Raw genomic sequence first — 22941 nt, forward strand, 5'->3', positions numbered from 1 at the left:
AGCCTTGACGTACTCCCTTTCCTATTTGGAACCAGTCTGTTGTTCCATGTCCAGTTCTAACTGTTGCTTCCTGACCTGCATACAAATTTCTCAAGAGGCATGAAGAAATAAGACTAAAATAAACATACAAATGTACTCTATACATTTTGATTTTTTTTTTCCCCTGTAAAGCAGCCATCTCAGGAGGTTATATAGTTATATGGCCATATCACTTTCGCTCCAAACATTTTTGGTAACTTCTAATCCATAATTGTCTTCAGAGCCATTCTACAGTTCACCCAAGTATACTTACTGGTCAGTTAATTAAAAATTTTTTTTAAATTGTGGTAAAATACAGACAATATGAAATTTACCATCTCAACCATTTACAAGTACATACATCAGGGATGTGAAGTATTTTCACAGTCTGTAATGATCACCACCATTCACCTCCAGAATTCTTTTCACTTCCCAAACAAACTATATCCAGTAAACAGAGACCACCCCCTGCACCCCCATCAACCACCATTCTACGTCTGTCTCTATGAAGTGTACTACTCTTATGTATTCAAATAGGTGGAATTTTATAGTATTGTCCTTTTGACACTGGCTTTATTTTTATTAGTACCAAATTTTAAAATAAAAACTTAGGTGATGAGCATGATCTTCTACTCCACTCACCATCACTACTTCCAAACTGAAACAAACACATTCAAAGGACCAACATTTGTTATGACTGAAGTGGACGGCAGGGCCTGGTGGGCTGCCGTCTATGGGGTCGAACAGAGTCGGACACGACTGAAGCGACTTAGCAGCAGCAGCAGCAGCAGCAGTACAGACGAACATGCCACTGGTTCCCAGGTTAACTCCAAAAAAGGGGTTCACAGTGACGTGCCTACAACAAGGGGCAAGTACCTTTACAGGGACAGCTCTCTATGGACACATGTTGTCCACTTACTACGAACATGCTGGATTAAGTACATCACAGACCATGTGAACAAGAAAGAAGGAAGCCCAGCAAGCCGAGTCTGAGTGGGAAGGACTTACTTTCCAGCTCCTCCACCAAACGAAAGGCCTGCAGAGTTCATTCCCACCAGGACGAAGTAGCCCCGCACTGAGGGAGACTCGCCCATGATGCACCGCATGTCTGGGGTGAAGGTCTCGGGGCAGTTCACCAACTTCACGATCTCCAGCGTCTCCAGCTGTGGCATCCGACGCAGCAGGGAACTCAGCAGGGGCTCTGAGCGACACAACAGACCCAAACCCAGTCCTCAGCTTGAGGGGCCTCAAAACTGCCTTCCCCTACACGCCTCGCCTTCCGCTCCTTTCCCAAAGTGTCTTGGGGAGGTTTTCTGAGAAGAGCCAACCGGGCCATCTATCAGAAGCAGAAGCCTTGGTGGAATTATGGGACATCCCTACAAAGTTCTTGTCATAAAGACAGAGAAAAAAAGATACTCTGTAGAAAGGAAAGGTGCTATGGAAGAGCAGATACTATGTGTGGCCCCCAAATAAAATCTCATAGGCATCAGTGGTAAGACAAAAGCTCTTAATTAAAAGGCCCCAAAGAGATATGCAATAAAAGGCAGTGTTTTCCTATGTTCTAACAGCTGCGAAAGACAGATCCTCAGCTTGTTTTAAGGTTAGTCCATCACCCAGGAAAGATCCAGTGGACAGGGATCAAGATGAAGCCAGACTGAAGCCGGCTAGCAGGGACATGAGACGTCTGTATGTTATTCTCTTCACTTGTAAAAGTCTGAAATTTCTCCAAATTAAGGAAAAAAAAAATTAAGTTCAAGTGGAAGAAAGGACACTCTTCATGACAGACACTTTCATACCTTTTGAATTTGGAATTAATGATTATATTGCCTATTAAATAAATTAAAATTATTTAAAAATTGAGTAAAAGAACATATTAACAATTTCGCTTTTAAAAATCCTCTTTTATCTTAAATGAAGTCCTATCAAAAGAAGGTTTCCAAAAAAAAAAAGTAGGTTTCCTCCTAGCCTAAAATTTCAGTAATGAATTTAGGCAAAAAAGTGAGAAGGCAAAATTAACCGCGATTTTAACTTTAGGTCTCTGAATCAGCTTGCCAGTAACTGTATCCTTAGACCAGACAGCTTCCGTGCACAACCAAATGGGGTTGTTACAAAGATCAAATAAGGAGCCACAGGTATACCTTGATTTGGTTCCAGACCACTGTATAAAGTGAACACTGCAACATAGTGAGCTATGTGAGTGTTTTGGTTCCCTCAGCGCATATGAAAATTATGTTACAGCACATATAAAAATTATATTGTATTATATGTTCAATAGAATTATGTCTAAAAAAACCAATGGACAGGATATTCCTTGGGAGTCCAGGGTTAGGACCCCACACTTTCACTGGTGTGTGCATGGAGTTCAACAGCTGGCCAGGAAATTAAAATCCTGCAAGCCTTGTGGGGAAAAAAACACCAAAAACAAAAAAAGCAAAAACACAATACCAATATACATATCAAGTGTCCATCAACAGATGTGGTATATATATATACAATGGACTGCTATGCAGCTATTAAAAAATTTGTTTTTGCTACTTACAACAACATGGACAGACTTGAAAGGTATTATGTTTAGTGAAATGAGTCAGAGAAAGACAAATACTGTATGTTATCACCTATATGTGGAATCTAAAAAGAAAAGAAACTAGAGAATATAACAGAAAAGAAACGGATACAGCCTTGTGGTTATCAGTGGGAGAGGGAAGTGGGAATGGGCAAGATAAGGGGAGAGGGTACAGAGGTACAAAGTACTATGTAGGAAATAAATAAGCTACAAGGATGTATTGTACAACACAGAATATAGTATTTCATAACTATTAATGGGACATAACCTTTAAAAGTTGAGAACTGCTCTATTGTTTGTACACATGAAACTTGTATATTGTGTACATCAATTTTATCTCAAAAACGCCATTAAAAACCATTTCCACTCAGACTTCAGTATATCATTAAAACTATAAAAAGGTAAAAAAAAAACCTTACTGCTAAAATATGCTATTATCCAAACCTTCAGTGAATCCTATCTTTTGCAGTAGATAGATCACTGATACAACAGATAGATCATTAATACAATAAGTAGATGACTGAAGAAATACACAGATCACAAATCACAGATCCAATAACACACATAACAGTGAAAAAGCCTGCAGTATTACTGTAATTGCCAAAATTCAAGAGATGCAAAGTCAGAAAATGCTGTTGGAAAATGGTGCCAATAGAATTGTTCAGTGCAGTGTTTGCCACAAACCTTCAATTTATTAAAAAAAACTCAGTATCTGCGAAGCACAATAAAATGAGACATGCCTGTGTTCCTGAAAAGGCTTTAATGTATAACATCTTAGACAAATATAAGGCTCTCATGTTAAAATCTAGTTTACATACCAAAATGATCCCAGTCTTCCTGCAGATTCTGAATCTCCAGCTGGTTCTTGCCCTCAGTGAAAATTGGTTTTGGGTTTTTCTCAAAGCCCCCCGACAGGATGCCACCCTGCCAGTTTCGAATATAAATTCTTCCATCGGCATCTACAACAGCTGAGAGGGAAAAATGACAAGGGGGTGGGGAGCAGAAGAGAACACAGGGTTTAGAGGCAAGCCAGCTGTCTACATGGACAGAAAAAGAAGTTAAACAAAAACACCTAAAATTGCCCTTATTAACCAGGCAGCGTTCAGTAAACACAAGCATCATTAGCTTTAAAATGCTTTTCCTGGTATGGGCGAGGATGCTCCTTCCAGATTTATCATGGAGACTGTTTTTCAGATTACCCCTATACCAATCACTTACCTAGAAACTTTGACCTAGAAAAGTTCTCAGGATCAAACCACGTAACTGCCACTGTGCCACATGAAAGCCTCACAGAGTGGGCTGCAGAGTCCACTTGAGGGATGAAGACCTCAGAGTGGTATCGAACCCTCCCTACAGCAGTGGGAGTCACTGAACAGCCCGAGTTTAGAGCTCACCTGTGACATCTCCACAATGGGTAGCATTATGTCAACTCTAGGTTACACTCCAAACATGCACAATTCAGACTTCTGCCTGGGACTACAGTTAGCTTGCAAACAAAGAAACAAATGGTACGCCCACTTTGGCCATCCTTTCATAAAGAGACATTCAAGTCAAGTTAGAACGGGGTCCACCGCCCTGTAACATGCTCCAGAAATGAAACGAAAGGACTCTTCTGGGTGCAGTCTGTCCTCAGCAGAAAGCCTTCTTGACAGAGGACGGAACAGGGGCGAGGAGACAAGAGTGAACACAAAGCGCAAGTCCTCACTTGGTGTGCTGCTCGGCAGCGGGGTCTCCCAGGGGCGAGTCAGAAGGTAGAAGTGTTCGCAGGCATGTAACGGGATGCTAACCGGCTCCTCGCTGCACAGACCCAGCTCGTATGCCCACTACAGATGCACAGAGGGATGGGTGGGTGGAGAGGAACAGAAAGACGCGTGAGCAAGGGCAGCCTCTTGAGACAAGTGTCATTTCGAGCGGGTCCTGGGTGCTCCCGCTCCCACATCAGCTGTGGGAAGCTGACTCCGGGTGAGCCACGGAATCTGCTTTCTGAGCAAAGAAGACAGAGCGACCAGCTCGGAAGAGGAGCCCGTGGGGAGACAGGCCCTGCGAACCCCAAACACCAACCACGAAGACCTCCACGTGGTGGCAAGTACTCCCAGCTGCCCCTAAGACCGTGGAGGGGGGGCAAGGGACAGTCTGCCTTCAGAGCTGCAGGGTTTAGGGTCCTGACACAGAACCCATGCTCCCGACACAGGGGCACCCCAATGCTCGTCTGCTGGGTGGCGGGATGACACGAGCCACCACACAGCCCGGAGCAGGGACCGAGCGCTGTCTGCACTGACTCTCCAGGCCTCCCTGAGCAGGGCTGCCCCTCGGCCGGGGAGGAGGGGGATGGCGTCCGGCTTCCACGCAAGGGGTGAGGGCAGGCTTCCCATTTGGAGGCGGGGATTCCGAGTTTTCCCGGCCACAGAAGAAACAGTGTGCCCCACTTGGTCCATCAGAAAACTAGCCTTACCTCTGTGCCCCAAAATCCTGGAGACAAAGTTAAATAAGAAAGTCAGTGACCCAGTCTTGTCACTAACCTACCTGACCAGCACAGTTGACAAAGTACTGGCACTGGATCTGTCCTTTATCTGTCTCCACGCCCGTGACTTGACCTTTTTTGACCATAACATGAAGAATACTTGTCCGGTCATAGATCTGAACACCTGTCCCAAGGTAAACACAGAGTTGGGGAGTTGTCATCTGCTGTCTCAGAGTCAGGCATTTGCAGCAGCTTCTCAACAAACACTGAAAAGGCCAGGTCCATGCTTTAACTTTGGAATCCAAAACACTCCTGGAACCACATCCTGAGATGGCAGAAATGGGCCTTTCCCAAGACTAAAAAGACCAGGCCAACTGAAAAAACCAACTGAAGTGCATAATGAAATTTCAGGGATCATGGGACTTCCCTGGCAGTCCGGTGGTTCCGGTCCACGCTTCTACTGCACGGGGCCGGGGTTCCATCCCTGGCTGGGAATTGAAGGCCCACAAGGGGCACGGCGCAGCCAAACAAAAATCCAGGGATCATAAAAGGGGCAGGAGAGAAACAGTGCCACAGGGCCTCCTCAATCCTGATCGACCCACACCACGAAGCAGTTCATCCAGAGCGGACACCACGGCAGATTAGCCTTCCCCTCCTTCACTCCAACCGCGGGACACGACCGCAGCTGCGCATTAAATCCCCAAGGCATGTGCCAGCCTTGGAGCATCTCAAGTCCTGTGCAGGGAAAAAGGCCCTTACACCTAAAATGCTCTTAGCAGGACCGAAGGCAGTGCCTAGGATACTTAACAAGAAACGCGTGGCCCCGAGGGAAACCGTGCTGACAGGTACTGCGCTGAGACAAAAACTCAGAGTCGCGAGCCCGAGTTCCATGCAGAGGCTGGCTGGCGCCCCTGCCGCCGCTGAGCCGCTCTCCTGAGGCCACCCCTTTCCTCACCCCGCGCCCACTCACCGCTCTGGGAGGCGGCACTGGCCAGGGCGAGCGCCACGTCGGCGGAGGACACCACTGCGTCCTCGGGGACGTGCATGGCCCCCACCAGGTCGTGCACGTTGAGCAGAGGGTGCAGCTCGGCCACTTTCTTGGGGGAGACGATCTCGCAGGGGATGCCTATGACACTGGCACAGAACACAGGGGCACAATGACATTCCCCGGCCTCCGCAGAGGTCAGCTGACAGGAAGTCGCGACGGGCTCAGCCTCATACGTACTTCAGCCTCGAGTTGATGCGCTTCAGGGAGATGAGCCGGTCCTGAGTTTGGGCCAGAAAGATGGAGCCCGTCCTAGTGTAACCTGGAAGGAGAAGCAGCCCAAACTCAGACAGACCGGGCCACCTGCGGGGGCTCAGTGGGAGCCCGCCAGACTCAGGCGGCCCCGCGGCGAGTCCTGGACTGCCACCACCCAGACGGGCTCAGCTCCGCAGCTCTGCGGGGGAAGGGACTGCGACCCCTCCCTCCTTCACCACTTTGGGTAACCAGGCCCTCTCTCCTCGGTCCTTGGCAGGGACTAACCGTGGTGATGGCCGCCCTCAGTGCAGCCGCAGGCCTGGGACCTGCGCTCAGCCGGTCTGGCCTCCTGGAACACGGGCTTGAGCCAGGAGAGAAGGCGGAGGTCCCTCCTCTCATCTCAGGAGCAGCAGCGTCCCGGCCAGCCCACCCCGCTTCCAGCTGAGGGCCTGAGTCCTCACCACCCGGCTCCACTCTGCCTCCAGCTGCAGCTGCCTCCCACTCCACACAGGCCCCAGTGGCCTTCCAGAAGCTCCTTGTTGCCCAGCTTAGCCCCGGGAATTCCTGCTGTTTGCAGTCAACGTACTGGATGTGACCACTACGACCCCTGAGTCAATGACAATCCTCAGAGTGCAATGTCCTATCAGTTTTCCTGAAGAAAAGCTTGAATCAGTCAGGTGTCTTTTTAAAACGGAAATACAGTCATGATCATTTCAGAGCCTGGTTTTTGTAAGTATTAGACATATCCTCATTATATCTATTCCTTTGCTCTGTCCTAGGATACACAGAAAACAACAATGTTCATAACCCTGTGAACAATACCTTGCTAAGTACAGGTCAATGTTTGGTCACAGTTCCGTTTGTCTTCCACTGAAGGTAGAGTTAAACACTATGGTCAGAAGTCTCCAAGTTTGTTCTTTTTTCCCCCATAATAAAGCTGTTATTCATCTGAAATGCAACTATGTTATTTCTGCTAGTATTCCACTGTTGGTTCCCTCCCATTCTGATAGGTTTTTTTTTATATTTGAGTATGGAGAATGTCCAAATCATTCTAAAAGTCAAAACTATACATTGTCTAGCCAGAAATATCAACTACCCCCCACTTCCCTACCATGCACCGTGTCCCCACTTACTCTGGGGTGACCACCCTCAGCTGTTGTTGTTTAGGTGCTATGCCATGTCTGACTCTTCTGCGACTCCATGGACTACAGCCCTCCAGGATCTCCTCTGTCCATGGGATTTCCCAGGCAAGAATACTGGAGTGGGTTGCCACTTCCTTCTCCAGGGGATCTTCCTGACCCAGGGATCGAACTCTGGTGTCCTGCACTGGCCGGCAGATTCTTTACCGCAGAACCTCCAGGGAAGCCCAGCCAACCTCAATACTTTCTATATTTATTTGCAAAATAATGTATATTTTATTATTGCTTCTTAGTTCTTACACAAAAGCGTACATTTTATATAGCTTTTAGCATCTTGGTTTTCTCATGTAACAATGTATCCCAGAGATCATTTCACAGCAGTTCATAGACATCTTCCTCCTCCTTTTTACATTTATATTATTATGTTATTTATATTATATATATATATTATTTATATTATTAATATTTCTGTGTGTGGACTTCATTAATTTTATGCATGCATATTTTTGTGGAAGATATTAAGTGGAAAAAACAAGGTACAGATATGCTTAATACAATCTCATTTTGGTTAAAATAAAGAACACATGAACAAACCACAGAGTGGTAACCTTTTGGTGGGTATTCAGTGGGGAGGTTGACTTTTTCTTTTTATATTTCTGTATTATTCACATTTATCATAATAATTTATTACATATATTTAAAACTTTCTAAAAGTTCCTTATAACCCACAAAATATTTTTAAAAATTAATTGGTCATCAACTTGGTAAAGTGGCTTAATCTACCTGCATCTAGGTTTTTTAACTGTAAAAGAATGACCTATCCTTATTATAAGGTCAAATAATACATGAAATACTTTCAGAAGACTATTAAAACTTTTAGATTATCACATTCAGTCACCTGACAAAAATTTTATCAGGTACAAAAGAAGCACGGTAGAAACTAATTTTGTATAATGAGGACTCTTGAAGTGACCCAGTAACTCTGAGTTGAACGCAGTTAACAGATGTGAGTGAACTATTTTCAGAAGATTAGCTTATTATATGGTACCATTAAATCTAGGTTTTGGGACTTCCCTAGTGGTCCAATGGTTGTTAAATCTCTGCATTTCCACTGCAGGGTGGCAGGGGAAAGTCTGACCCCTGGTTGGAAAACTAAGATCCTGCATGCTCCTAGGCAAAAAACAAACAAAAAAAAACCAAAACAAACTAGGCTGTACAGATGTCATTTATTTAATGTCTCAAGCAGTCCCCTGAACGACCGCGGTCATGGGAGTGCACACCCGTCCGTCCTGAGGACAGCAGACTCCTCCTCAGGGAGGCCCCCGCGTCGTGTCTCACTGCGGCCTGGTGGGTGGCACTGGGGTGACACACTGGGGGTGCCCTTGCTCTCGGCTGCCTGCCTTCCTCACTGCCCCACAGGCACCACAGAGATCAGGCCCAAAGGCGGTTCCCGACGGTGACCCAGAACAAAGGTAGACTCAGTGATCTTCCAGAAAAGAAGCCTGCAGCCCCATCCCTCTGGACTCTAACAGCGGAGGAGTGCCAGGCGCAGCAAAGCACGAGTCACTGAACCAAGGGACCAGGAGTCAGCAGTGCCCGCTCCGGGCCTGTTGTGGACCCTCTTCTAACCCAAACCCTGGTTAATGCCTGATTCAAGTCATTAAATTAAATCCATCTGAAAAAGACTGAAATACAGTTAGGTCCGTGTCTACCATGTTTAAGTTACTAGAAACTCAGTCTTAAGTTACAATTTACAAATAAGGTTATGCTTCAGTTGGCAAAAATAAAAGCTACCATCCTTTGTCAGCATTAATCTTGATGTATCTGTGATGTGAATGGCACGCAGGCCTCGTCCTGTCGTCAGCACTGGGCCTCACCATCCCCTAACAGTACTGTGGTCACCAAACTGCTTCATCAGCTATGAAACTAGCTTTGACTCTGGGCTTCTCGCTAACACATCACCTTACAACAAAGTACTGCCTTGCTGCCATATGGATCATGGTCTTAGATTCATTTTCCTGCTCTTGGGACTCCTACTTACTCCAATAAGTGGCTTATAGTCTGTGTCCTTACTCCCCTAATTACACAGGTAAGGAGAAACACATGTATGTGCTTTATAGTTAGAAATACCATTAAGTATCAATATTTGGGTGGGTCAAGCTATGATTTAACCACCAAATACCTGAAGTTGAGGCGCCAAGTGTTGCCACTTATTATACTTTGAGGAGTGGAATATATAGGAAATGGCCCAGGAAGATTTTCACTTCATAAGAATAACAGAATCTGAAAAGGAGCTAGGGTACTGATTGAAGACCCTCAATCTACAGATAAGGAACGTGAAGACAGTGCAAGAAGCTAAGAGACTCGCCCAAGGTCAGAGCCGGACAAGTGGCAGAGCCCGGGCTGAAACTCAAGTCTGAACTACCAGACCAACAGGCCACCTTGGTGCAGCACCAGAGTACTGAGTACGGGCCTAGACTACCTCTTACCTGTCTGGATCCCCGTTTCTTGCTCTAACTGATGGTAGAGTTTGTTTGAATAATCTGCCATCTTTTGCTCTATGGCCAAGTGCCTGGCGGTGCTTAGGATGCCAGCACAGAACCTCGTGGAGCCAGCAGCCAGCCTGCAGGACAGATGGTCAGGGAGATGCACACGTCAGTGGATACAGCAAGTTCAAGGTTCCTCATTACACCACTGCTGCGACAGCCAAAGATGCAGTCAACCTCACTGTCTATCAACATAAGAATGATTTAAAATTCTGGAATTTCACCTATACACCATTAAAAAAAAAAAAAAAAAAAAAGACCACTTTCACAGGCCAATCCTAATGGAGCAACTCTAATGAAAAGAGCCAGGTGAGGACAACTATTCAGGGTACGCTGTCACTTGTATGAAACACATAAATGAATCTCCAGATACCTGCATACACACCTACCCACACTTATTTGATTATATATGGAGAGGATTATCTGGAATGGTACCTAAAGAACTTAACTCACTTCCAGTGAGGGAAGCTTGTCGTTAGGGGTTGAGGAGCTGAAGGAGCTTTCCCCGATGTGCTCTTTTACACATTTTCAATTCTGAACTACGTCAATCTGCCACCTATTCAGAATTTAGAATGAAGTCCAATTTGTGGCAGGGAACAAAAGCCTGGCACAGAAAAAGGACACGAGGGGAAATAAAGCATCAACTTTAGTTTAAACGAATGTATCAATCCTGGCTCATGAACTGAAACATTAATCCTTACAGAAGATGCTGGTAACAGACTAAGGTGGATGTGGGGTAACTCTGCACGATCACTGCAACTGTTCTGTAATCTAAAGTAATTTAGATCATTTCTAAAATAATCAAAGAAAAGGAACAGAAATAAGACAGAATATAGCCAATTTCATCTCAGCTCACAGGAGAAGCACCCGAGTCACAGTATTTATTGCTGAATTAATACAACAAAGAGAGCAAGATGTACTTTAAACCAGAAATAAATACATTCTTTATCTACTTGTTACATCGTAAACTATGAAAACCAGAAAACAGGACTATTAGGCATGGCAAAACGAAGTCCTGAAGATTTCATTTTTGTAATTTATTCATCTATTTAGTGACACTTAGGTTAGCTATTGGTGGGTGAGCTGAGATGACAGAGATGAGGGAAGCCCAGAGCAGCAGAGCCCCAAGCCACGGCCAGCTGGAGTCCTACCTGCCCTGCTCCAGAAGGACGACATCCTTCCACCCCATCTTGGAGAGGTGATAGGCCACGGATGTGCCCATGATTCCACCGCCGCAGACGACCACCTGCGCCTGGGCGGGCAGGGCCACGGGCGGCGCCGCGGCCGCTGACGCGCTGCCTCTGGCTGGGGAGCCCTCCCGCCATCCTCGGCGGCTTCCCGGTCCTCGGACCACCGCCAGCAACCGGGGCAGCATCACGTCTGTCAGCGACGGGGGCCGTGCTCTCACTCAGCCACGCAGCAGATCCCAGGAATTCACACTAGACAGAGGAAACCAAGCGCGTCATTCTGCTGCACTCAGAGCATAGGATTAACGAGAAAAGGCTGAAACCCAGAACGCTAACTGTTCACTCAGCAAACGTTTCAGGACTTACTGAGTTCCAGACACGCTGCCAGGTGTAACAGCGGGGAAGACAAACGAGGAGGTCCTGCCTTTACACAACTTACATCTGAGACAGACAGACAAGCAGCCAATACACGAACAAAAGAAGCAACAGAGCTAACAGGACAGGGTCGCTGGGGGAAGCCTCAAAATACGGTGGTCAGAGGGGAGACATTAGAAAAGACCTGGATGACAAAGAACCAGCTACGTGAGGCCGGAAAGAAGCAGTGAGTGCAAAGGCCTGGAGAGACGGAGCTTGAGGAGTCAGCACAGAAGAGGGGACAGTGTGTGCACAGCACGTGAGAGGGGGGCCCACCTGAGGCTGCACTGGAGCAGCAGAGACCAACCACGTGGGGGCTCCAGGATCCCCAAGAGAGGCCGCGCTGGAGAGGCAGAGACCAACCACACTGGGGCTCCAGGATCCCCAAGAGAGGCCGCGCTGGAGGGGCACGGACCCACCACACGGGAGCTCCAGGATCCCCAAGAGAGGCTACGCTGGAGGGGCACAGACCCACCACACGGGGGCTCCAGGATCCCCAAGAGAGGCCGCGCTGGAAGGTCAGAGACCAACCACACGGGGGCTCCAGGATCCCCACGAGAGGCCACACTGGAGGGGCACAGACCAACCACACGGGGGCTCCAGGATCCCCAAGAGAGGCTACGCTGGAGGGGCACAGACCCACCACACGGGGGCTCCAGGATCCCCACGAGAGGCCACGCTGGAGGGGCAGGGACCAACCACATGGGGGCTCCAGGATCCCCACAAGAGGCCATGGGGAGGGGCAGGGACCAACCACACGGGGGCTCCAGGATCCCCACGAGAGGCTGCAATGGAGGGGCAGAGACCAACTATGCAGGGGCTCCAGGATCCCCGCGAGCAGCGGGGCTTACTCTAAGTGCAAAGGAAAACACTAAAGCAGGGGGATGACACGGTCTGCTCTGTTTCTCCAGGGTGAGGCTGGCTCCACGGAAGGCTCCCAGGAGGACAGGGAAAGCAGAGGTGAGCCAGGAAACTGTTGCACTTCTCATTGAAACACCAGGCTGGCTCAGATGAGGATGGGGCAGCGGAGTCAGAGAAATGACTGGATTGCTTGGGAAACAGAGATGACAGAACTTATCTGCCAACAACTGATGCTAAAATGTGAAAAACGGAGAAATAAGGAGGAGGGCCAAGTCTGAGGGTTAAACAACCATGTTTAACCTGAGATGGATCAGACATGGCAGAGGCTGTGAGGGTGTCTGTGAGCACAGTGGAAGGTTCCAGAGTCAACAGCCAGAGACCCAGCAGGCAGCGCCGGGAAACATGGAGCAGCTGGTGCCCAAGCCTGAGACTGCCATCTCTGAGGTGCCCAAAGCAGAAGCAGGAACTGGACCCCTTGCACAGCAGCACCGAGCGGGTGGGCGGCCTGCTCTCCTCCGCAGGGCCACAAGGGCACCTGCTGCTGGTTTTCGCGCTCATGTCTCAGCACGACTCCCAAGAAAGCCGCGACTGAACTTCTATTGATTAACGAGTCCCAGAACCCACTATGACACTGAGGGACCTGGCTGGGAGGCTGCCACGTCCGTGAACCCTAGGCAGAGGCAGGAACTGCCCAAGGAGACTCTGCTCCTCGGTCCAGTACCACAGGCTGCATACGACCAAGGCAGGGTTTTAACAGAATTGATGTGACAGCAAACCAGAGAACGCGTCAAGCGTCAGGAACCTGCAGACAGAGCTGCCAGCAGACCACAGAGTCGCGGACACACAGGAAGAGGCGGCCTTAGGAGCAGAGGGGGCGCCAAGCAGACGTCAGGGCGGCCCACGGCGAGCAAGCTCCCACCTCCTCCACGACAGCCCGCGAACCCATGAACCGCCAGCAGCCTGAACCGTCCAAGGCTGAGGTATCGTCCGTCAGGGGACTCTCGCATCTGTGACCGAGGCAGGCCCGGACCGTGTCCCAGGGACCAACCATCCTGGCCACCTTGTGTCCCATCGTGCCTCAGGTCCCTGTCAGACTCTGCCTCAAGATGGAAAGTTGTCCACACAGTTAGTCCTGGTGTAAGCCCATCGCCACAGGGCCCATCGTCTCCCCAGTTCCAATCCTTCATTTCTCTCCCTTAAAACCTCACCATTTCTCCAAAGACAGACAGATGGCCAAAATACACAAGAAAAGATGCTCAACATCACTAATTACTAGAGAAATTAAAATCAAAACTATAGTGAGGTATCACCTCTCACTGGTCAGAAGGGCCATCATCAAAAAACCTACAGACACCAAATGCTGGAGAGGGTGTGGAGAAAAAGGGAACCCTCTTACACTGTTGGTGGGAATGCAAACTGGCACAACCACTATGGAGAACAATATGGAGGTACCTTAAAAAAACTAAATATAGAATTACCGTATGATCCAGCAATCCCACTACTGGACATACACCCAGAGAAAACTATAATTCACTAAGATACACGCCCTCCAATGGTCCCTGGAGCACTATCTACCACAGCCAAGTCATGGAAGTGAGCTAAATGTCCACTGACAGAGGAAAGGATGAAGACGGTGCAGTACATACACTACATATACAAGGTGCGTGTACAACAGTACGTGTAACAGTGGAATACTGCTCAGCCATTAAATGGAACACAACAACGCCATCTGCAGCAGCATGGACGGACCTCGAGATTATCACACCAAGCGGAGTCAGTCCCACAGAGAAAGACAAATACCACGTGATATCACTTTCATGCGGAATTTAATTTTAAAAATGACACAGGGCTTCCCTGGAGGCTCAGTGGTAAAGATTCTTCCAACTAATACAGGAGACAAGGGTTCAATCCCAGATCCAGGAAGATCCCTGATGCCTCAGAGCAACTAAGCCCAGGCACCACAACTATTGGGCTTGGGTGCGAGAGCCCAGGAGTCGCAACTCCTGAGCCTACACGCCCAAAGTACTGAACCCAAGCGCCCTAGAACACGAGCTCCGTACACTGAAGCACGCATCCTGAGCACCCCACCTAGAGAGCAGCCCCTGCTCACCGCAACCAGAGCAAAGTCTACACAGCAGTGAAGACCCAGCACAGCCAAAATAAACACAACTAATAAAAAAGAAAATGAAAACCACACAAGTGAACTTTTTACAAAACACAGACTCACAGATCTAGAAATCAAATTTATGGTTACTAAAGGGGGAATGTGGGGTGGAGGGATAAATTAGGAGATTGGGATTAACAAACACACACTATTACATAAAGCTAATGAGGACCAAGCATATAGCACAGGAAACTCTACTCGATATTCTGTATAACCTATTTGGGAAAAGAATCTGAAAAGGAATGGAGATTTATATACCAGATCCACTTTCTGTACACCTGAAACCAACATAGCATTGTAATTTAACTATACTCCAATAAAAAGAAAATTAAAAAAATTTTAATGACTTACAAAATAAAGTGACCAGGGCTTCCCTAGCGGTCTAGTGGTTAAGAATCTGCCTGCCAAAACTAAAAAAATAAAAAATGGAAAAAAAAAAAAAAAAGAATCTGCCTGCCAATGCAGGGGTCACAGGTTGGATCCTGGTCCAGAAAGATTTCACATGCTGCAGAGCAACTAAGCCCGTGTGCCACAGCTACTGAGCCCAAGCTCTAAGCCCACAAGCCATGAGTACTGAGCCCGTGTGCCTAGAGCCTGTACTCCTCAACAAGAGAAGCCACAGCAGTGAGAAGCTCACGCACCGAAACCAAGAGAGCCTCTGCCAGCTACAACTAGAGAAAGCCCGCCCAATGCAATGAAGACCCAGTGCAGCCAAAAGTAAACAAATAAAAATTACAAAAAAAACACAAACCCTGAAAAGACAGGTTCCCTGAAGACCAACTAATGCCAATATGGAGAGGCACCTATAAAGTAATCTGAACCACGCCCACTGCTGTCAAAAAGTAAGGGATATCTTAGCTGGGTACATGTGTCCAGACTAAAGCTTTTACCTCCAGAAACCCCACAGGTCACAACAGAACAACTGCCTGTAAAGCCAGTGGAAGAGCTGAGATACCTTTTCAAGACAGGCAGCATCGGGACTTCCCTGCTGGCCCAGTGGTTAAGAATCCACCTTGCAAAAAAAAAAAAAAAAATTCACCTTGCAATGCAGGAGGCGTGGTTTGATCCATGACTGGGGAACTAAGATCCCATATGACAGTGAAGACCTGAAGATCCCCTATGCTGCAGCTGAGAGTGCAACACACTCACATAAATAAATGATGGAGGGGACACAGGTATACCTATGGCTGAATCACGCTGATGTTCAGCAGAAACCAACACAATACTGTAAAGCTGATTATTCCTCAATTAACAATAAGTAAATTATATATTAAAAAAAAGACAGCATCGACAGACAAGTTAAATGATGCAGTGGGTTAGATTGTTAATAGCCATTCTCGCTACTACACTCAGCAGGATCTTACATGAACATCTTGTTCAAAATGTTGTCGAGCTTTACCCACTTCATTATCAATGTAACGGTCTGCTGTTCCCTTATTGTTTTAAGTTATAACAACAGTTATGTACTTCAAGGATGTGTCTACTTAACAACTGTGAGATGGACATTCAGATCTGCATCCTTTCCTCTGCAGACACCCAAACCATCATATGTTACAGAACTCTGGCCAGGCTCTGTGCTTTTCCAGCCAGGCTACAGACTATAAATGCACTGATAAAGTTCACTTTAAAGGAACACATAGTGTAGGGACTACAAGGTGAGTGGGATTTTCATCTGTAACAGGACCACTCTGGCTCACATTGTACCCAGAGAGCACTAGGAATGATCTCAGTGGGGGCAGGGCTGGCCATCAGATCCGCAGTTTCATGGGGAGGTTTTACCTGTCATGAAGCAACACTGAGAAATCTCATCAGTTTGCTTATATGATGGCACAGATTGGATAAGTCCTCTCATTTCTTTGGCTAATGTAGTTCTTGACAACAGTCTAGCTCTCGATCACCTGCTGGCAGAACGAGGTGGAATTTGCGAGATAACTAATACTTCTGGCTGCACCTGAATGAATGTAATAGCACGAGTGAAGTTCAGTTCAGTTAAGTTCAGTCGCTCAGTCGTGTCTGACTCTTTGCAACCCCATGAATCGCAGCACACCAGGCTTCCCTGTTCATCCCTAACTCCCAGAGTCCACCCAAACCCATGTCCATTGAGTCAGTGATGCCATCCAACCATCTCATCCTCTGTCGTCCCCTTCTCCCACCTTCAATCTTTCCCAACATCAGGGTCTTTTCAAATGAGTCAGCTCTTCGCATCAGGTGGTCAAAGTATTGGAGCTTCAGCTTCAACATCAGTCCTTCCAAAGAACACCCAGGACTGGTCTCCTTTAGGATGGACTGGTTGGATCTCCTTGCAGTCCAAGGGACTCTCAAGAGTCTTCTCCAACACCACAGTTCAAAAGCATCAATTCTTCGGAGCTCAGCTTTCTTTATAGTCCAACTCTCACATCCATACATGACTACTGGAAAATCCATAGCCTTGACTAGATGGACCTCTGTTGGCCAAGTAATGTCTCTGCTTTATAATATGCTGTCTAGGTTGGTCATAACTTTCTTTCCAAGGAGTAAGCGTCTTTTAATTTCATGGCTGCAATCACCATCTGCAGTGATTTTGGAGCCCAAAAAATAAAGTCTGTCACTGTTTCCATTGTTTCCCCATCTATTTGCCATGAAGTGATGGCACCAGATGCCATGATCTTAGTTTTCTGAATGTTGAGCTTTAAGCCAACTTTTTCATTCTCCTCTTTCACTTTCATCAACAGGCTCTTTAGTTCTTCTTTACTTTCTGCCATAAGGGTGGTATCATCCTCATATCTGAGGTTATTGATATTTCTCCTGGCAATCTTGATTCCAACTTGTGCTTCTTCCAGCCCAGCGTTTCTCATGATGTACTCTGCATATAAGTTAAATAAGCAGGGTGACAATACACAGCCTTGACAAACTCCTTTTCCTATTTGGAACCAGTTTGTTGTTCCATGTCCAGTTCTAACTATTGCTTCCTGACCTGCATACAGATTTCTCAAGAGGTAGGTCAGGTGGTCTGGTATTCCCATCTCCTTTAGAATTTTCCACAGTTTATTGTGATCCACACAGTCAAAGGCTTTGGCATAATCAATAAAACATGTTTTTCTGGAACTCTTTTGCTTTTTCAATGATCCAACGGATGTTGGCAATTTGATCTCTGGTTCCTCTCTCTGCCTTTTCTAAAAGCAGCTTGAACATCTGGAAGTTCACGGTTCATATACTGTTGAAGACTAGCTTGGAGAATTTTGAGCATTACTTTGTTAGCGTGTGAGATGAGTGCAATTGTGCAGTAGTTTGAGCATTGTTTGGCATTGCCTTTCTTTGGGATTGAAGGCGAGAGGAGAAGGGGAGGACAGAGGATGAGATGGTTGGATGGCGACACCGACTCAATGGACATGAGTTTGAATAAACTCTCGGACTTGGTGATGGACAGGGAGGCCTGGTGTGCTGCAGTCCATGGGGTCACAAAGGGTCGGACATGACTGAGCAACTGAACTGAACTTCTTTGGGACTGGAATGAAAACTGACATTTTCTAGTCCTGTGGCCACTGCTGCGTTTTCCAAATTTGCTCGCATATTGAGTGCAGCACTTTCACAGCATCATCTTTCAGGATTTGGAATAGCTCAACTGGAATTCCATCACCTTCACTAGCTTTGTTCATAGTGATCTTTCCTAAGGCCCCCTTGACTTCACATTCCAGGGTGTCTGGCTCTAGGTGAATTATCACATCATTGTGGTTATCTGGGTCGTGAAGATCTTTTTTGTACAGTTCTTCTGTGTATTCTTGCCCCCTCTTCTTAATATCTTCTGCTTCTGTTAGGTCCACACCATTTCTGTCCTTTATCGAGCCCATCTTTGCATGAAGTGTTCCCTTGCTGCTGCTGCTGCCGCTGCTATGGCAGCCCACCAGGCTCCCCGTCCCTGGGGTTCTCCAGGCAAGAACACTGGAGTGTGTTGCCATTTCCTTCTCCAATGCGTGAAAGTGAAAAGTCAAAGTGAAGTCGCTCAGTCGTGTCCGACTCTTCGCGACCCCATGGACTGCAGCCCACCAGGCTCCTCTGTCCATGGGATTTTCCAGGCAAGAGTACTGGAGTGGGGTGCCATCACCTTCTCCGAGTGTTCCCTTGGTATCTCTAATTTTCTTGAAGAGACCTCTACTCTTTCCTATTCTACTGTTTTCCTGTATTCCTTTGCATTGTGTGCACCAGGACCCAGGAGAAAGGAGCAGTGACCCTCACAAGAGACTGAACCAGACTTGCCTGTGAGTGTCCAGGAGTCTCTAGCGGAGGCGTGGGTTGGTGTTGGCCTGCTGCAGGGGTGGGGGCACTGAGTGCAGCAGTACATGTGTGGGGATCTTGCTCCTCTCCTAACCTCTGACCTCACATCCTCTGTCTCACCTTGTTCCCTGAGACCCCTCCCTGAAACCTCTTTGCATCTGCAACCATCTTCGTCTTTTTTCACAGGGTCAAAGGTAATCCCTCACAGAGGCCTGGCTCCCATTTCCTGCCTCTTTCTTTTGAATTGAGCTCCATTAACTGTTCTCCTCTTTCACATAACTTCACATTTCCCTCCTTCTCATCAGCATTTAAATGTGCTCGAGTACCCCTCACCCTGCCAAGGGGATTTAAGCGGAAAAAGCAAAGCTCCATAAGACTCTTCAATTAGCTATGTTTAATTTCTAAAATTCTAAATTATAAAACAATGGTCACTGCAAAAACTCAAGAAGAGAAGAAAATTAAGATTTCCCTCCACTCAAAGTTCACATTATCAGTGTTAATGATATTTCCCCAGCATTATTTTTGCAGCAATGAGCTGCCCTGATGTCTACTTATTTGCCATCACCTGTGTCTTAAGTCTTTCTTTTATGACCTTGGTGATGGCATGGTTGGTCAAGGAATTTTTTAAACAAAATTTCTTAACATGTACACAATAAGTAAAGTACATAGGCATTGCTCAGATTTTTGTTTCTCACTCCACCCCCCAACCTACTCTCTCCTAAACCAAATTGGTCGGGCTTCTTCCCCACTAGACCACTGCACCACTCTCACCAGGAACACAAAGGCTACTGCTTCCCAGGGCAGGCCTGGGCGCCACCCCACCGGCCCACTGAAGGCTCCCTCCTGCTCACACGCTTCCCTTGTTTGCTGGGCAGCCTCCTCCCTTATCACATCCCGCCAGCCTCTCCTCTGCCCTGCCCTCTGTGTGGATGTCCCTCGGGGCTCCCTGAGGCCAGCTGCTCTCCCCATCCACCCCTGTCTACACTGACACCCTTTCCTACCATGACTGACGGCCTAACCCATCCCTGAGCTCAGACCTGCAGGTCCAGCTGAAGAAGGGCCACCTCCACTTGGACTCCCACTGGTCAGACTGAGCACATCTCAAAGGTAAAGCCATCTTCCTCAATCTCCAACTCTGCTCCACTTCCTCTGTCCCCCGGGGGGCCCCACTCAGGAGAGTCCCGGGTGTCATCCCACATGCCTCCCCTTCTCTCACCTCCTCTCTCCAGGCAATCATCCAGGCTTAACCGACAAGCCTACAGCCTACACTTCCCTCCAACGGACCCACTTCTCTCTATCTGCACTGCCCTGTCCTGAGCACAGACCACCAACCTCTCTCTCAGTTCACTGCGGAAGGTTCCCCACGGTTCTCTGGACGCCCCCCAGGCTTCACACAGGGGCCTGAGCAAACCTCTAAAATGAAGACCCTATTTCATGCCCCTGCTTGCACCCTGCAATGACTATCTGGTGCCCTCAAAGTCACATTCCTTAAGAGCAAGTGCAAGACCCTTCCGTGTCTGCTCACTTATCTCTGCTCTCATTTCTCTTCTCTCACCTCTCACACTCATCAAACCTAAACTGCTGTAATTCTACACACATGCCAGCATGAACTTTCTCTTCCACCTCCAGGATCTGTGCAAACTCTACCTTCTAACTGGCAGTTCCTGCCACCCCTCCTCCGCCAAATAAAGATAATCTCCTCAGCTCTGAGCCTGGGTGATATCTTATTTGTCCCCACCCTCCCCCCAACAGTCAGTTAGGTGACTCCTCTATGTTGCCCTAAACACCTTGCACATTCCCCAGCTCAGAGCCAGCCACACTCTGTAACGGTCTGTTTGCTGATCAGGGAAGCAAAACAGGAACCCATCTGAGAATAAGGATTTTAGAAGCAGATAGATCTGGGTTTGAGAATCTCCCCCACCTCTCATCAACTGTATGACATTGAGCAAGTTATTCAATTTCTGTGCTTCAGGCTGCTTATCCGTAACATGGGCTAGGAGTTCTATTTCACATGGCTGCTGCAAGACCAAAGCAGACAGGGCAGGAAAAACAGGGCAAATAGCACCTCAGAAGCACTTGGAAAGTGGGAGCTTTTAGTTCCATGATAATGGAAGTCTCTGAGAGCAGGGACCAGGTGTGACTCAATCAGCGTTTTTCTCAGCATTCACTGTAGGCACCTTGGAAATACTACTTGAATGAGATAAAATGAATGAGGACAAAGAACAAAGAAGATGGGGGAAAAATTAATCGATGACTTAGATCTCAAGCCTAGGGCCCCAGATGTGAGGAGCTAGCCAAATAACATGAAACAACTTTTTTCCAAAACGGTAATATTCTTATAGGTAATTATTATGTGCCAGACACCGCTTTATATATACTGCTAATTTAATCCTCACACATCCATGAAAAAGATGCTACAATTTCTGTTGTACGCCTGAGGAAATGGCAGCACAGAGAACTGAAATGACTGATCCAAGCTCCTACGATACTGATGAGCAGCAGAGCCTGAATTCAAAGCCTGTGAGTTTAGCACCAGAGTCTGCCATTGAATCATTATTCCATGCTACCTTTAAATTAAGATGAGTTAAAAAAGGGTAGCTGTAAAGGAGGCCAGAACGACAAGGGTTAGCAAAGGTGGCATTAGAAACATAATAACATTTCAGTTTCAAAAAGAAATAATACTAAAAGACCAGAGTGATAAGAACCAAGAAAAGGATTTTTGACCTTGTGCTCATCATGACCTTCAAGAGTCAGTGAAGTGGTGAGAACAAATAAAAGGAGGATTTACAGTGGATGCAAAGAATCAAAGTAAGGAAGGCAACAGAGTCTATTCCAGTAGGTTGGCAGCAAAAGTAAATAAAGCCTGAGGGCAAAGGAGATAAAATCAGTAGAGAAGAAATGGAAAATGTCAAAGATGAAGTAAAACATATCTGGTTGAAAACCAATCATGTGTGTAATTTCTGCTAAACAACCTCAAAACTGTCTCTGGTTATGATCAGATGTGCTTTCACAGATAAGAAAAAGACAGCTCCAGCTCCTGTGAGTTGTTCCTCTACATGGTCACAGCATCCTGTACAAATTGGCTGCTGGTCACAAAGGACCCTGGGTGAGAAGCGTCTATTAACGGTGTTCTAAATGGATCAGCACACCATTTCCCACACCTCCCTCAGCATAAAGCCCACCTCCGACAACTATTTTAAAACACGCAGACACACATTCAGAGGCTCCCTCTCTGGAGATTCTGTTCCTGCTGGTCTAGGGTGCTGCATCTTTCAACAAGTGCACCCGGTGATACGAAGTTTGAGAACCTGATCCAAACCCCTAGCCCTAGAAAAGCGCCCCTTGAGCCCGGCTCTCTCCTCGCCCCGCACCCCCACACCACGCTCACAAACGCACAGGGAAAACGGACTTGAAGATGCCTCACTCAAACCTCACGTTAGAAGAGACCTCCCTGCCCCGCCTGGCCGTTTCCAGGTAACCTCGCTGCCGACTCTGCAGCAGCTGACCAGCTGGTCAAGAACAAGCACGTCTCCACGCGGGAAAACGACTCCACCTGCACAGGCGACCCGGGTGGACGAGCCTGACGCGCGGCAGGGGCGGTGCACGGCCGAGGGGCGCCGGGAAAGAGGTCACCCGGCCGCGCTGGGTGCCCGCAGGGCCGGTGCCCCGGCCTCGGCACGGCTCTGCGAGGCGTCACAGCAGCAGAGAGGCTGGGGGAGCGCGGGGACGCGGCTCCCCAGGGCTGGCCAGAGCTGACGGAAGACGAGGGCCGGCCGGAGCTACCGGAGCCAGACCGTGGGAGAAAGCTGGGGGCGCGGGGTCCCGGGCCGCCGAGGCCCGCGCGGTCGGCAGGCCGGAGCGGCGTCCTAACCAGAGCCTCCCTTTACCTCACGGGCGGCCGAAGGCTCCGCGCGCAGCGGCGCCTCGACTGAGGCGGGGCGGCAGGCACGGCAGGACCCAGGGGTCCTGGGGGCCGGAAAGGGATGTGGGGGCGGGAAGGGGGCGGGGCGGAGGGCGTGAGGTTCCGGGGACGCTGGAGACGCGACCTTCCGCGTTTTACGGTCCCGGGCAAGGGTACGCCGGCGCGTAAGCTCACT

The 22941-nt window shown here is 47.9% G+C and overlaps 1 protein-coding gene across 3 annotated transcripts in view; it reads right to left on the bottom strand.

The window, feature by feature from the left end:
* Positions 1-22849, bottom strand: part of PDPR (pyruvate dehydrogenase phosphatase regulatory subunit) — a 46305-nt gene extending 23456 nt beyond the window's left edge. The window contains exons 1-9 of one of the 3 annotated variants that reach the window (XM_055551315.1): positions 22732-22849; positions 11119-11406; positions 9911-10044; positions 6268-6349; positions 6013-6176; positions 5105-5226; positions 4287-4404; positions 3400-3549; positions 1027-1219 (exon numbers count right to left, since the gene is read on the bottom strand). In XM_055551315.1, coding sequence (XP_055407290.1) covers positions 1027-1219; positions 3400-3549; positions 4287-4404; positions 5105-5226; positions 6013-6176; positions 6268-6349; positions 9911-10044; positions 11119-11342 — 1187 coding nt within the window. In that variant the 5' untranslated portion in view covers positions 11343-11406; positions 22732-22849. The other 2 variants (XM_055551314.1, XM_055551316.1) reach the window with 2 other exon arrangements.
* Positions 22850-22941: the final 92 nt, after the last annotated feature.

This window comes from Bubalus kerabau, chromosome 17, assembly GCF_029407905.1.
Source record: "Bubalus kerabau isolate K-KA32 ecotype Philippines breed swamp buffalo chromosome 17, PCC_UOA_SB_1v2, whole genome shotgun sequence".
In the NCBI taxonomy this organism is placed as follows: Eukaryota; Metazoa; Chordata; class Mammalia; order Artiodactyla; family Bovidae; genus Bubalus; species Bubalus kerabau.